General features: G+C 46.1%; 1 protein-coding gene across 7 annotated transcripts in view; it reads right to left on the bottom strand.

Annotated features, from left to right (window-relative positions):
• LOC105903070 (multiple PDZ domain protein) overlaps positions 1 to 15,057 on the bottom strand; it is a 78,339-nt gene that overhangs the window by 44,659 nt on the left and 18,623 nt on the right. For 6 of the 7 annotated variants that reach the window (XM_042710469.1, XM_042710468.1, XM_042710473.1 and 3 more), the window contains exons 8-18: positions 13,228 to 13,422; positions 10,858 to 10,966; positions 9,618 to 9,706; positions 8,023 to 8,308; positions 6,726 to 6,803; positions 6,329 to 6,408; positions 5,406 to 5,552; positions 4,187 to 4,357; positions 2,754 to 2,930; positions 1,470 to 1,688; positions 157 to 282 (exon numbers count right to left, since the gene is read on the bottom strand). In XM_042710469.1, the coding sequence (XP_042566403.1) occupies positions 157 to 282; positions 1,470 to 1,688; positions 2,754 to 2,930; positions 4,187 to 4,357; positions 5,406 to 5,552; positions 6,329 to 6,408; positions 6,726 to 6,803; positions 8,023 to 8,308; positions 9,618 to 9,706; positions 10,858 to 10,966; positions 13,228 to 13,422 (1,677 nt within the window). The remainder of the gene's footprint in view (positions 1 to 156; positions 283 to 1,469; positions 1,689 to 2,753; positions 2,931 to 4,186; positions 4,358 to 5,405; positions 5,553 to 6,328; positions 6,409 to 6,725; positions 6,804 to 8,022; positions 8,309 to 9,617; positions 9,707 to 10,857; positions 10,967 to 13,227; positions 13,423 to 15,057) is intronic. The other variant, XM_042710467.1, reaches the window with a different exon arrangement.

The raw sequence follows: 15,057 nt of genomic DNA, 5'->3' as shown, positions 1-15,057 counted from the left end.
GTGTGAAAGGCCTTGCACAAGCAAACATGCTACACTGTGGACGAACTAAAAAAAACAAAAGGACCTGTCAAGTAAACTCCTTTATTTGCTACGATTACTTTTGCTCGCATCCTCATGTACCCTCTCATTCATATCTAAACTCCAGTTGGGACTGACCAAAGCCGGTTCGGCCCGGAATAGAAGGCCGTCCGTGGGCTCCGGCTCGTCCTTTCCTTTCAACACCAGACTGGTGAAGATGAGAGACAGGTCTTGGGACGAAGGCCCACCGTCCTCATCCTCTGTCTGCAGAGACACGGCAGTGAGACCACAGTCCAGAACATCTACTAGGCACCATCCTGATATTAGACCCATGTGTGTTACGGCTCTTTCACACTGGCCCAACAAACTCCAACGAACTCCAACCCTTCCCAGTGTTCTAAAGGTGACTGTTGGGTTTTGAAAATTAGGGGGAATAACTTCCAACTACCATGCTGTATACACTGATCCAACAACATATGACAGCTGTTAGATAGGTCTGTGAGAGTTTTGGTGGAGCTTGTTGGGGCTTGCTGGAGATTGTCATCTCTTGAGAATCGACCTCTGGTGTCGACCTTTGTGTTTGTGTCTGGCGTGTGCCCACATTTGATCGTCCCCAATCATCTGAAATCGCCACAGTGTTAGCATGTTAATAGTGCAAGGCATGCTAGCTTGGTTTATTGATTGTGATTGAAGGGTAAAAAAAGGAGGGAGACTTTTCAACACCGCTAAGAAAATTGATTTTCTTGTTTTGAGAGGATGAGGAGAGGTTCTAGCGAGTTAGACAAAAGCATCAGCTCCTATTCTCTACCCTGCCGAGGCAGCCATCTAAAAGAAGTCTTGCAGGATTACTCAAGTTGAATTCAATTTAGGGAGGTGAAGCAACAAAAGGACGGCAGACATTTCTCAAACAACCATACCAGAGAGGAATAAATCCTCCCGAGACTTTTGGAAACCCCACACAGTGCCTGACATCCCACTAACACACACTTCTGGCAACAACTGACGAGCCCACAAGGCAGAGCGCACTTTATGTCTTTATCTGGAGAAGTGCCAACCGTTTTTTTTCCACAAACAGGCACAGAAGCCTCGCGTGGCACCTTGGATATGAATGTTTTTCAATAAAGTCCAGCAAATTCCCCAAATAGTCCGTAATCCTTTTGTCTGAAAGATGAGCATCTCTGCTGTGTGGGCATGAAGCAATAGAGTGCAATAGAGAACAAACAGCTTGAACAGCCTCAGAGCACCAAACGTGCTAGGGTTGCAAGTGTGACAGCCCTTGGCATTAAAAATTCAAACTGCCTGTAAAGGAATCCAGTTACTAGGGCACTGATCTGCTGATAACATACACACACACAAACACACACACACACATTCCTCCACATTTTCACACACACACACACAATACCAGCTCCATCCAGAGCACCAATACAACAAAAAACAATAATCTTTACATTTCTTACAGGCAGAGGTTTGGACACCCCGATGTGGACCTTGCCCATGCCGGCTCCCTTGAGGGCCTGTACGGCGTCCTCCAGGCTGGCGTTCTCCAGGTCGGTGGCGTTGACGAACATTAGACGGTCTCCAGGAAGCAGCCGGCCGTCCAGCTCAGCCACGCCGTCGGGGACCAGGGAGCGAATGACGATCACCGTCTTGGCCGGGTCCACGGGGTCCTGTGACCGGTTACGGAGTCATGTGACACTCCACACTCACGTAGCGTGCCATAATGGGCTCATGCTTAATATGCTAATGTTGAATGATTCAATATTTATGACTGGTTTTAACAAAAAAGAGACTATTGAGGAGAGAGGATTCTCTGGGTATTAAAAACTGAATCAGATTACAACTAACAGTATGTAAAATATGTAATTATGATTACAACAATGGCATATTTCTTCTTTATCATATTTCATCATCTTTATAATCTTCATTGAGGCAGGGGTCACACCGACCAGCGTAACTCAATGCTCATCAATGTCCTAGGAACATTTCAGGCATTCTGACCAATCAAAGCAGTAACATTCTTTATAGGGGCGGGACGTTTTTTTTCCATTGTACAGAAATTAGTACTTCACACCACTTAGCAACGAGCTATAACTTTGTTTAAACTATTATAATTATTATGGTCTGAGTGTTGGGTTGCACTTTGCCACTGATCCCCGCCTAAGGGCTGAACACTCAAGTGACACCCAAACGGAACAGGAAACAGACCTGATGTCTAAATGCTGACATGTCATGGAAAACAAGCATGGGAAATAATTAAAATAATTCTAAACCTCTATTTCTTAATGAGGATGCAAAATTCTAAAACACTTCAACTGCTGCACTTTCAGCGGGGGTAATACTATATGCTAATATATATGCTAAAAGTGATACGCATAATTTAATTAAAATCATGTCAATTAGATTATCCATAACTACCATAGGGTCTTTTATGAGTACACCGCTAATAATCAACGGATTCCGCTTGACAGTTGCCAAAAATAATGAGTGAAAAAAAACTTTAACCTTAATGTCAAATTCCAATAACTCCCAATGCACTCAACCGACTGAGCCTTTTGGCACTGAATGACATGCTCCATAGACTTCCTTTCCTCAGACTGCGATCCTAAACCAGGCATAGGGGCAAATCCACTGACCTTTGCACAACTATTCAGCATGGCTAGTACACACACACACACACACACACACACACACACACACACACACACACACACACACACACACACTTCCCCTACCTGGTAGTCCAGGATGCTGAAGCCCAGGCCCGCCTCTCCTTTCTCCAGCTCGATGTCCTGCACCTCCGTCTCCCACATGGCCAGGGAGGAGCCCAGCGTCTCCTCCGTCACACTGTCCCTCGCGGCGCCCTTTCCTGATTCGCCCGGAGCCAGGAAGTCCTCCGACTCGGCACACACCTTAGTGAGAACAATCCCATGATATTAATAATGACAGTAGTGTTACTGCAGCTTAACTGGTATTAATGACAGTGTTCCTGCAGGTTCAGTTCAACTGGTAGAGCAGGGCGCTAACAACACCGCCAAGGTCACGGGTTTCAGGTCTAGGGAGCACAAAGACTGGCTACATGTGTACCACACCGGAAGGGGCTATGGATAAAAGAATCTGAGACATAAAGGAATAAATGAATACGTGAAAATGTAGTAATTCGCAAATAGGCTGTGTGCTTCTCTATGCTATTCTCCCCAAAAAAACACAAAGCAAAAAAAAGCTATCGTGAGTGACTTATAACGTGCTAATTCTCCACTTCACCATGCACATCGGAGCAAATGAGGCGATGGATAGGCACCCAAACACGCAACGGTGAGCTGACGGCGTGCGCTCACACTCCCCACTCTGCTGAGCCATCACTCGAGGCTTTGGACGAGCAGAGCCGTGTTCGGCATTAATGAACTGTCATACCTCATTCTTATCCCCCCTGAATAATCCTCCTCATCACAGGAAAATCTCTCAGCTGAACACTGCATTGGCCGATCAGGCTGAGCTAGTGCAAGTGTGTGCGTCTGTGTGTGTGTGTGTGTGTGTGTGTGTGTGTGTGTGTGTGTGTATGTGTGTGCGTGTGTGTGTGTGTATGTGTATGTGTGAGTGAAAGTGGGCAGCTTAAATCTGTCACCTGGCAAAGCATATTAGCTGGAGCAAGGGGTGGAGAAAACCATGCATTACATGGAAGATAGCTATGATTATATTCATACGGGCCATACGGTCTACAATTTATCATTTTCTAGTGCAAATCTTAATCACAAAAAAAGGGTCGAAATTATATCAAGTTGACCGAAAAAAACATTTACATTATTACATTAATTAGAGTAATTTGGTTTACTCATTGATTTTCTCGTTAATTCATGTATTTAATAGATGTTACTACAGCAAGGTATCTTGTTTTGTGAGAAGTTAAAGGGAGAGTCTGTGATTCAAATTCAATACACGTACACAGCCCTGGCTCTGTAAAAACTAAGAAAGTGGCCCAGACCAAGCTATACTCCAGCCAATCAACATGTGGCTTCAGGAGCACCAGAAGGGGTGGTGTACTTTGATTAGCTGTTGAGTTCAAATATCAACAAACCTTCACCAGAATCGTGGATGGCACCTTTAAGCGTGTGAAATTAACTTGGGAACAAAAACACAGCATGGTCAGCTAACAGACAGAAGGCCATACCTGCGTGGTGGACTCCGCGACGACCTCCTCCAGCCTTGATTGGCCGACATCCCTGTCCGTCGGCAGCAGGGGGGCGGGCCGACAGCAGGCCATGTAGACAAAGACGGGCAGCTCCTTGAGGATGCTCACCACCTCCTTGTGGGTCTCGCCGATAAGAGGGATCCCATTGACCTGCAACACGCATCAATCACTGGCAGCCTCTCGCAGAACACAACGCTCACACTGCCAAACAATGGGACAATGGGAGGATCCCCGATGAATGCAATTCCAGGTTTTTGGCTTCGGATGCCGCGGAAATGTGTGTGTTTTGGTTGTGTGTTTAGCCGTTAGGGATGTCGAACAGTAACAGTGGCCAGAGGAAACACAATTGGAAGGGGGTCCCTGGCGGGATTTGAGACACGTCTTTTATTTTCCAGCTTGTCATTTAATATCAACCTTGGTGTCATTTAATTTCCTCCTCTTCACTCTCTGATGCAGCTGTAGTTCAATTTAAACTAAATGCAATTCAGTTGGCTGTATGCCACTTTGGTTCGGCAAAGCAATTTCCACTAATGTGCTTTAAATAAAATCAAAGCCTGCGTAATTCAATGATATACTTATGTCTAACTGGTTTGGTGCTTTTGTTAAGTCCTGTATGTGTACTTGCTCTGTGGGTATAGAACTGAACCTGAATGTGAATACTATGTAAGGGCCATAATGGATGGCACGGATTATACCACACTCACCACACTATGTTCATAATATGGATATCATTTCAACATCTTTATTGCTAAAACTGATTTGTTTGTAGTACTACTGTAGTACTAGTTCTACTTCTCTCCGTCAAATATTTAGTCTTTTCTTAACTTACAGGAGAAACTGCTGAGCCTTAGGTGCCTAGACCATGTGTGGTGTCATGGTTCTTAGAAACTATTTCAGACATTGGCACAAAAGCAAATCTAATAAAGCCATGGTGTAAGTGGAGGTGACTACTATGTGTGTGACTTTGAGTATGTATTTAATATGTCGGCTGGTGCATGCATGTGTGTGCGTGCGTGTGTGTGTGTGTGTGCGTGAATGTGCCTGCATGTGCGTGTTTGTGTGTGTGCGAGCATGTGTGTGTGTGTGTGTGTGTGTGTGTATGTGCATATGCGTATGCGTGCATGTGTGTGTGTGTTTGTGTGAGCATGTATGTGTGTGTGAGCATGTGTGTGTGTTCATATTCATATCCTTGTCTAACCTCGAGCAGCTCGTCTCCGCTGTACAGCTTGCCGCAGCGCCCCACGGGTCCCTCTGGCAGCACGGAGCGGATGTAGTGGTGACCCCCACTCGCCTCCAGACTGATCCCCAGACCACTGCTCTCACTGAACTTCTCCACCTGGGCCACCTGACACACACACAAACACACACACACACACACGCATACACAAACACACACAGGTACACAAACACACAGGTACACAAACACACAGGTACACACACACACACACACACACACACACACACACAGGTACACAAACACACACACACACACAACACAAACACACACAGGTACACAAACACACACACAGGTACACAAACACACACACACACACACACAGGTACACAAACACACACACACACACACACACACACACACACACACACAGGTACACAAACACACACACACACACACACACACACACACACAGGTACACAAACACACACACACACAGGCACACAAACACAACACAAACACACACAGGTACACACACACACACAAACGTTAGCATTTGTACTCTACTTCTCTGGTTCGTCACTGGAGCTGATTCTGACCTGGCCACCCCCGGGCACACAGACCTCTGAGCACTTATAACTTCTATAACTTCATTGTTGGTCTCAAGAGCCTTCAGCCATCTCTTCACACCACAGAATCATTCATCTACAGGCCAGACGATGGTAGTGGCTCGTCATTGTGTGTATTTGAGAGTGTGTGTAGTGTGACTGTGTGTAAGTGCGTGCTGTGTGTGTGTGTGTGTGTGTGTGTGTGTGTGTGTGTGTGTGTGTGTGTGTGTGTGTGTGTGTGTGTCCAGAAGCTTCTCTGGCTCGTCATTGAAGCTGACTCTGACCTGCTCCCTGACAAACCCAGCCCAGACCCGGACACAAAGACCTCTGTGCACTTACTATCACTTCATTGCTGGGCCCAAGAGCGGCCTGCCACTTCTTCATCAACACCTCCTCTTCCTCAGCAGTTAGTTTTATTCCTTAAAAACACAATGTATGATGTAAGTAAATCAAATGGCAGCTTAATGAATCCCCCCCCCCCCAAAAAAAACTCAACAACCACAATTATTAAAACACATTCAAAGCACGGATCTGATTTTACAATATTTTATTTATTTTTTGCTCTGGACAGAGTCATCTGCCAAATACCTCAACTCCAACTAGACCTATATTCCTAATTTGAGCCAACCATAATTGGGGTGTATTTCAAACAGCGTGTTTTACAGTATAACGAATCGGCCGTGAGAAACGAGCCTTATCTTGCTGGCACAGACATGAAAAGGCATCGATTACTCACCCTCCTTCACCTCAATGTCAATGGCCTCCGTCACCGCATGGCTGGAGAACTCACCCAGAGCCGAGTACGACTTCTCTTCTGGTGAAGAAACACAACAGACGTGTGTGAGCAGACCCATTTATCCAACACTGCCGTGTGCGCTCACTCTCTCTCACTCACACACACACACACACACACACACACACACACACACACACACTCACTCACTCACTCACTCACTCACTCACTCATGAGGATAAAGTTATGAATGCCTATCAGATTTCCGTTCTGTAAGCATGTAGTGGTGTGGGCTGCCTCTGAGATGAGTTTACTATGGCTGGGCTGGTCTCTTTCAAAGCCTGCCCAATTACAGAGCTGCCAACTGCAAATAGGAATTCCCTATAGGGTGGAGAGGGAGGCTTCTGAAGAGCAGGCCCTGTAATTGTGGCCAAACTCTGATGGGGGGGTAGAAAGTCCCCCCCCCCCCCCCCACACACACACACACCACTCACATAAACACACCATCAACCAACATGCACTAAGGAGGAAGAGGAAGAATGGAGGGAAGGAGATTGAGAGCAACCCCTAAATAGACAGATAGTATATGCACTGACAGACACACACACACACGCACACACGCAACCAACCAACAAAACACCCACAACCACCAAGACTAAAGAGGAGTAAGAGGAGGGATAGAGCCACCCTCATCCCAACAGACACGCACGCACGCACGCACGCACGCACGCATGGGTGTAGGAGTGTGTGTGTGTTTGCCTGCATGTGTATTTGTGTATGTGTGTGTGTGTGTTTACCTGTGTGTTTGCGTTCATGTGTTTGCCCGACTGTGTGTGTGTGTGTGTATGTGAGTGTCACTCATTCAGCTTGATTCATTCATAAATGCCCCAGGCTATACAAAATACAAAAATGCAAATACAAACCATATTGTAGGATATTGTACAAATTGTAACAACACTCACCTCATAAGAAATATACACCACTAAATAAAACATAATATTAGCTAATAACTAAAAAATAATACTATTTTTCTTTTGCAAAATACACAGCAGTATAGAGCTTTAAGTTATTTAAAGCAGTTTCAATGCATTTCATAATCACTGAATCTTGTATATTCTGTTGATACATTCCCTACCTCTCTCTCTCTACCTCTATCTACCCCTCTCTCTCTACCTCTCTCTCTCTACCTCTGTCTCTCTCTCTCTCTGTCTCTCTCTCTCTCTGTCTCTCTCTACCTCTCTGTATCGCTCTACCAGTTGAAGTTAATGACTCCATATAAACCCACTGGTTCAGAACCTACCGTTGGCCTTAGCTGGTTTAGCCTCTGCGGGGGCGACAGGCCTCTCCCTCTCCGTCTCCCTCTCCGTCTCCATGGGGATGTCCCTGGGTGGTGGGGGTGGCGGAGGGGGTTTGGTCTCCACGGTGACCAGGGGAGGGGGAGGGGGCGTGGGCGCGGTGACGGCAGCGGGGAACTCCTCGGGCTGGAAGCCGCGGCGGACCAGCTTCAGGTGCACGGTCTGGCCCGTGTGCCTCAGCACCTCCACGGCCTGCTGGTTGGTGTAGCCCTGGATGTTCACGCCATCCACCTGCAGGGGGCAGGAGTGAGTAGGAGAGCAACCGATCAGATCAGAGGACGGCTCAAGAGGATGTGCGTGTGTGCAGGGACACGCATCCCAGTTAGATTAAACACACACACACACACACACACACACACACACTATGGACCTATTAATACACTAGAATGCAGAGAAACCCACATTAGTGAAACAATGCAGCAGAGATCAAAATAGCATAGCAATTAACAGTGTTCTCTCCCCCTCTCTCTGTCTCACACACTCACACACTCACTCACACATGCAAAGAGACGCACACAAGCATAGACCAGGGATGAGTGCATAGGCAGAACCCTCACTCTATCTACCTTTCTCCCTCATACACACACACACACACACACACACACACACTCCTTTCTTTCTTGAAAACACACAAACATACACAGACACACACACATTAGCAGTGTTCTCTCTCACTCGCTCACTCACACATGCAAAGAGACACACACAAGCATAGACCCACAGGGATGTGTGCATAGGCAGAACCCTCACTCTATCTACCTCTCTCTCTCTCTCATACACACACACACACCCACGCACAGACACACTCCTCTCTTTCTTGATAACACACACACCTGGCCAGTGCCTGCTGTCCAGACTTAGCTAGCTGATGCAACTCACACACTCTTACAAAATCGCACAAATACACAAACACACCATCATACACACTGACCTCAAAAACAGCATAAAAACAGCTTCCCTCTTACACACACATCTGCCCCCCGGTGTAGCCGCACTATAAAGAGCCTATTGCTCATAATTAATCACATGGGTGGCTAATCTGCATACATGTGCACATACAACCATGCAGGCAAGCACATGGACACATCCACAGAGAATAATGAGACTTACACACACAGGTGTAACATCTACTCAGAACATTACCTATTTAACACACATAAACATTCAAATATACAGAACCTACGTGTGCAAACACGACCAATTATTTGCACAACAAAACACAGAACACTTAACGCTAGTAGAGAAAACATGCTAACTCATTAGACAGGCCTACTGTATATGCCCATACAACATAGCAATATACATTATGCTAATCCTTACAATCACTCATGTCTTTCCTGGCATTAGGCTATAGGACCCTATGTATAGTCGCCAAGGTAACTGAAATGAATACAATTGCAGCGTACATGTGCATACCACACACACACACACACACACACACACACACACACACACACACACACACATTGCAGATAATGCAGTCAATGGAACAAACGCCTGAATTGTTCTAGAGAAAAGGAGAACATTTAAGAGTGCTCACCGCGATGATCTGGTCTCCTACGTGGATTCTACCATCTTGCTCCACCGCGCTGTCTTTCGTTATGCTCTTGACAAAAATACCAGAAGGCTCTGCAACAGGATATTACACGAATCAAAGGTTAACCGGACAGCAATGGGAGATGAAGGAGAGAATGAAACCAGCCAGAAGAGAGAGCAGAGGGGATCTGCACCATATACCCACAATCCCCAGGGCAGAGGAGCCTCCACACACAGGATACTCCAGCCCAAGTTTCTGCTCAAGTTCAGCTGCCTCACACTCCCTCTGTCTCTCTACCTCTACCTCTCTCTCTGTCTCTCTACCTCTCTGTCTCTCTTCCGCTCTGTCTCTCTACCTCTCTGTCTCTCTACCTCTCTGTCTCTCTACCTCTCTGTCTCTCTACCTCTGTATCTACCTCTGTATCTACCTCTCTCTCTCACACACTCCCTCTGTCTCTCTACCTCTACCTCTCTCTGTGTCTCTCTACCTCTGTCTCTCTTCCTCTCTGTGTCTCTCTTCCTCTCTGTGTCTCTCTTCCTCTCTCTCTCTCTCTGTCTCTACCTCTGTCTCTCTACCTCTCTCTGTCTCTCTACCTCTGTCTCTCTCTACCTCTGTCTCTCTACCTCTGTCTCTCTACCTCTGTCTCTGTCTATCTCTCTCTACCTCTGTATCTACCTCTGTATCTCTCTCTCTACCTCTGTCTCTCTTCCTCTCTCTATCTCTCTCTCTCTCTCTACATCTGTCCCTCTACCTCCCCCTCTCTCTCTCTCCACCTCTCTCTCTCTCTCTCTACCGCTATCTCTCTACCTCTCTCTACCTCCGTCCCTCTACCTCACTTTCTTTCCCTCTACCTCCCTCTCTTTCTCTCTACCTCTCTCTCCCCCTCCCCTCCCCTCCTCTCTCTCTCCCTCCCTCCCTCATCTATATATGCATCTATCGGTTTGTCTGTCTGTTTGTTTATCTATTCTTAAAAATAGATTGCATACAATGAAAGCTCACATTTTAAGTTACAGGAGATATGCCCCACATTGTTGCTTTCTCAGTACAACAGAGAGCCTTGTAAGGAAGCACATTTACATATCAAAGTGTTTATCCATGGGTTAAACACACAGGCATGGTAAATAATTAACTCTGTCGGGTTCATTTGCTACACTGTGTGTGTGTGTGTGTGTGTGTGTGTGTGTGTGTGTGTGTGTGTGTGTGTGTATGTGGGAGGGGGAGAGGCAGACTGAAGCGTGCCTACCTGAGTTCTTGTCCCCCACGTAGCCGGCGATGGTGATACCAAGGCCTTGGGCGTTCTTTGTCAAGCTCACGTCAAACGCGTCTTTCGCCGCCTCCTCTTCCTCATAGCCCTGAGGAAGGAAAAGACGACAGAGTGGAAGTGAGAGAAGTTTCTTCAAAGGGAAGACGCGAAGAGCAGAACCTTGAACAGAAACTGATCCTAGTATACAGTCATTACCATTACGATCATCGCAACGGTGTGACATTTTCTGCAGAGAATCCTAAACGCCACAGATAGTTTCGGAGTCGCTAGCGGACACGAACTACCCAAAAATAGCATTGCCAGTATAACCCCACCCCCCTAAACTCTAACTGTTTATTCCAGATATAAATGATTCAGTCCTGAGAAAACCCTAGTGGCGACATTCCTGTGAGAATATTATTCCTTGGGCACCAGTGATTGGCTGGGGCACCAGTGATTGACTTTGGCTGGGGTTTTGGTGGTTGTAGCTATTTGAAGCATGATACCAAACCCATGGAGCCGGCTAAGACAAGACTGCTTGATGCCACAACTCTGCTGAGTTCAGTTACCATGACGAAAGAACTCCTTTTGAAATGGAGACTGACAAGACGAATGTGATGTTCCAACATTTGCCATGAATTTGCCAGAGTTACCACGACGACAGAAAATAGTAACTGTGACATTCGTCCAAATTCTCTCTGTAGGTTCTCCTTTGTACGTCGCTTTAGATAAAAGAGTCTGCTAAATGTAAATGTAAATGTAAATGAAAATGTAAATGAAACAACCCCTTTTTGAAATGGAGACGACTATGTATAGGAGATGTAGACAAGGAGACAGAGGGAGGGAAATGATGGGAAGAGAGAGACAAGGAGAGAGAGGAAGGGAAAAAGAGATGTGATAAGAGAGGAGGGAAACCGTGGGAGAGGAAGAAGAGAGAGAGAGAGAGAGAGAGAGGTCCTGTGATGTCTACTGCAGGGCAGCAGAGGCTTGTTGTGACCGTGCTGGTGATGCTGGAGCCTAGACCATCACACTGTGTGTGTGTATGTGTGTGTGTGTGTGTGTGTGTGTGTGTGTGTGTGTGTGTGTGTGTGTGTGTGTGTGTGTGTGTGTGTGTGTGTGTGTGTGTGTGTGGCATGTTGTGACCATGCTGGTGATGCTGGAGCCTAGACCATCACACTCCCCAGACGACTGTGATGTTCCACCATTTGGCATTTTGACTGTATGCCTACATGCCTACATAAGAGGATAGTCTCAGCCATTTACCAAACATACACGAGAAATGTATGCATAGTGCTATGGATCAAACCAAAGCATGCGGTATCCTACATAGTGTCCAACTATGAACAAGAACTAGTGTACAATATGCAGTCACACTGTATTTGGATGGTGCTCTATAGACCAACAGCTTAGTGTTTCTTCTAAAGAGTTACATTATTTATGCAAAGAAATACACTTGAATTGCACCAAGGTCCCTAAACATAGCACAGTATTGAACACAGGCTGAACAGATCTGATAAGCGGGAGTTAACCCACGACCTTGACCGACCTGACCTCGGTATGTGTGTGTGTGTGTGTTTTCATGCTGTATGTGTGTGTGTGTGTGTGTGTGTGTGTGTGTGTGTGTGTGTGTGTGTGTGTGTGTGTGTGTGTGTGTGTGTTTTCATGCTGTATGTGTGACTGAGTGTAACTCAGCAAACTGACCTGACCTTCAACCCCTCCAGGCTAAGAGCTGACTCTGGAACAGATCCAGTGCCAGATCAGAGGTGGATGGTGGTGCGTGTATGTATGAGTGCGTGTGTGTGTGTACGCATGTGTGTGTGCTTGTGTGTGGTGTGTGTGTACGTGCGTCTGTGTGGTGTGTGTGTTTGTGTGCGTGCCTGCGTTCCTGCGCGTGCGTGCGTACATGTGTGTGTGCTTGCGTCAGTGTGTGCGTGAACGCATCAAACCTACAAATACTTGATCACCTTTGACCTTGACATGAAATCTGACCCCTCACTGTCCGTGCATAGCACTGAGGTTGTATTGTATTGAAGAGTATTGAAGAGAACCAACAGCTATATTTTAACCTATCTGCCCTGGGACAGGGCCAGCCTAAAGGATTAAGGGGCCCAGCACTACACAGTACCAAGGAACATACCAGCCACTACATATTTTCCTTTAATTTTTTTTTCTTTTAGATTTTATTTAAAAAAAAAAAAATGAATCTAAAAAAAAAATCTACCAAGGAACATACCAGCCACTACATATTTTCCTTTAAACACACCAAGGTGGGTAAGGTTGGGTAATATGTAAGGTTGAATGTAATATATAATATTGGATGCAATAAATAGGCTAATATTGAATTGAATATGTAATATTCGAGCTCCTGACCTGTTGCTCGGCGACAGTCTCCAGGCCTGGAGGGGGCGCTGTGGTGGAGGCGTCGTCCATGTTGCCCCGGGTGATGACCAGCTTGACGCGGTTCCCACACTGCCGCAGCACCTGGGCCACCTGCTCGCTTCCCATCCCGTACAGGTCCGTGTCCCCGATCTTCAGGATGTGGTCCCCGCTGTGCAGACGGCCATCCTGACCACAGAAAAGAGTCGGGAGAGAAGAACACGGAATTTTACAAAAAGAACTCAAAGGAATTTGGATGGAATTTGGAATGGAATCTGAACTGCACTACACTGAATTGATTTAGATTTAGATTGAACTGGATTTAATTGAACTTAACAAGACTAGTCGAATTGAATTGAATACAATCATTAAATCAAATGACATGGTTAATACGGGTTAATGCACTTTGATTTACTGTTGCACTGAGGAGTATATACCTTAACGTACAGGTAGCACAGCACTTACGACTTACAATGCTAGGCTATCACAATGAAAAACCCTTTTGTTTTAAACCCTTTTCTTTTAAACTGTGTTTATTTGAATATAATAATGTATTACAATTTACTCTAAATACTGAATACCACAGATTGAACATGTTTCCCACTATTTGCAATGCATACTATATCTTCATGAATCTTAATGCGGTGCAGTATATATTCAGATTACATCAGAGACATTTCAGTGCTTTTCATTGAGGGTGAAGCAACCGAGCATAGCTATGTGTTATTCATCATCATAATGTAATATTTGGCCATTACAATGATGAGTTGGGTATACTGTGAACCCACAAGGAAACACTTCCTCAGTGCCCACATTATGTGTCAGATTCAGCACAAATGAACCCAAAGGTAGAGGCGGTCAATACGCTATACACGCGAGATTCCCAGATCGATACAGCCATGTTATGGGGCGTCTGTGTGTGCTGATAAAGCACTTACAGGCGCAGACACACACACACACACACGCACACACACACACACACACGCACACACACACTGCAATCAGATGAGAGTCAATTCTTTAAGTCTTGATGTAATGGTGTTGTGTGCATGTGTGTATGTGTGTGGGTGTGTGTGTGTGTGTGTATTGATACTATGCTGTCTTGGCTTAGTGAAGCCCATATCCTGAGGGGAGGTAGTTATCTCATATACCGGCAGCATGCATAAACACAGAGGAGGAGGAGAAGAGGATACATAGAGAGAGAGAGAGAAATAGGGAGAGAGAGAGGAGATTGAGAGAGAGAGAGAGAGAGAGAGAGAGAAAGAGAGCGCAAGTCTCCGCCATATTAGATGATTCCACCCAGGCGAGGCTCTGGAGCCCAGTCTACGGGGAGGCGCTGAATGCTGATAAGGCCGGCCGGTAAGTGGAGGGGATGGGAGGAGTGGGGGGAGTGGGAGTGGGAGTGGGAGAGAGGAAGACTCTAGCTCTAGGCTCCTCACAAGTTCAGACGTCGAGGATATTGACTCAGAAGCTATGCTAGAGAGTGTTTGAACTGGCGAGTGGGCAGAGAGTGTACAAATTAGAGAGCCCCACACACACACACACACACACACATATACACACACACACACACACACACACACACACACACACACACACATATATACATACACACACACACACACACACACACACACAGACACACACAGACACACACACACACACAGACACACACACACACACACAGACACACTCACTCACACACACAGGCAAATAGACCCTCTTGTACGTACATATGTTGAGTTGAAAAATATTGATAAGCCGGATGTGGCTGATCCTTCAGGATTGCTGACTGGATAATTCCAGAACAGTAGTCTACACGGG

This window comes from Clupea harengus, chromosome 18 (genome assembly GCF_900700415.2).
Source record: "Clupea harengus chromosome 18, Ch_v2.0.2, whole genome shotgun sequence".
Classification (NCBI taxonomy): Eukaryota; Metazoa; Chordata; class Actinopteri; order Clupeiformes; family Clupeidae; genus Clupea; species Clupea harengus.
Note: the sequence above shows the minus strand (reverse complement) of the source record. Positions and strands in the feature narration are given on the sequence as shown.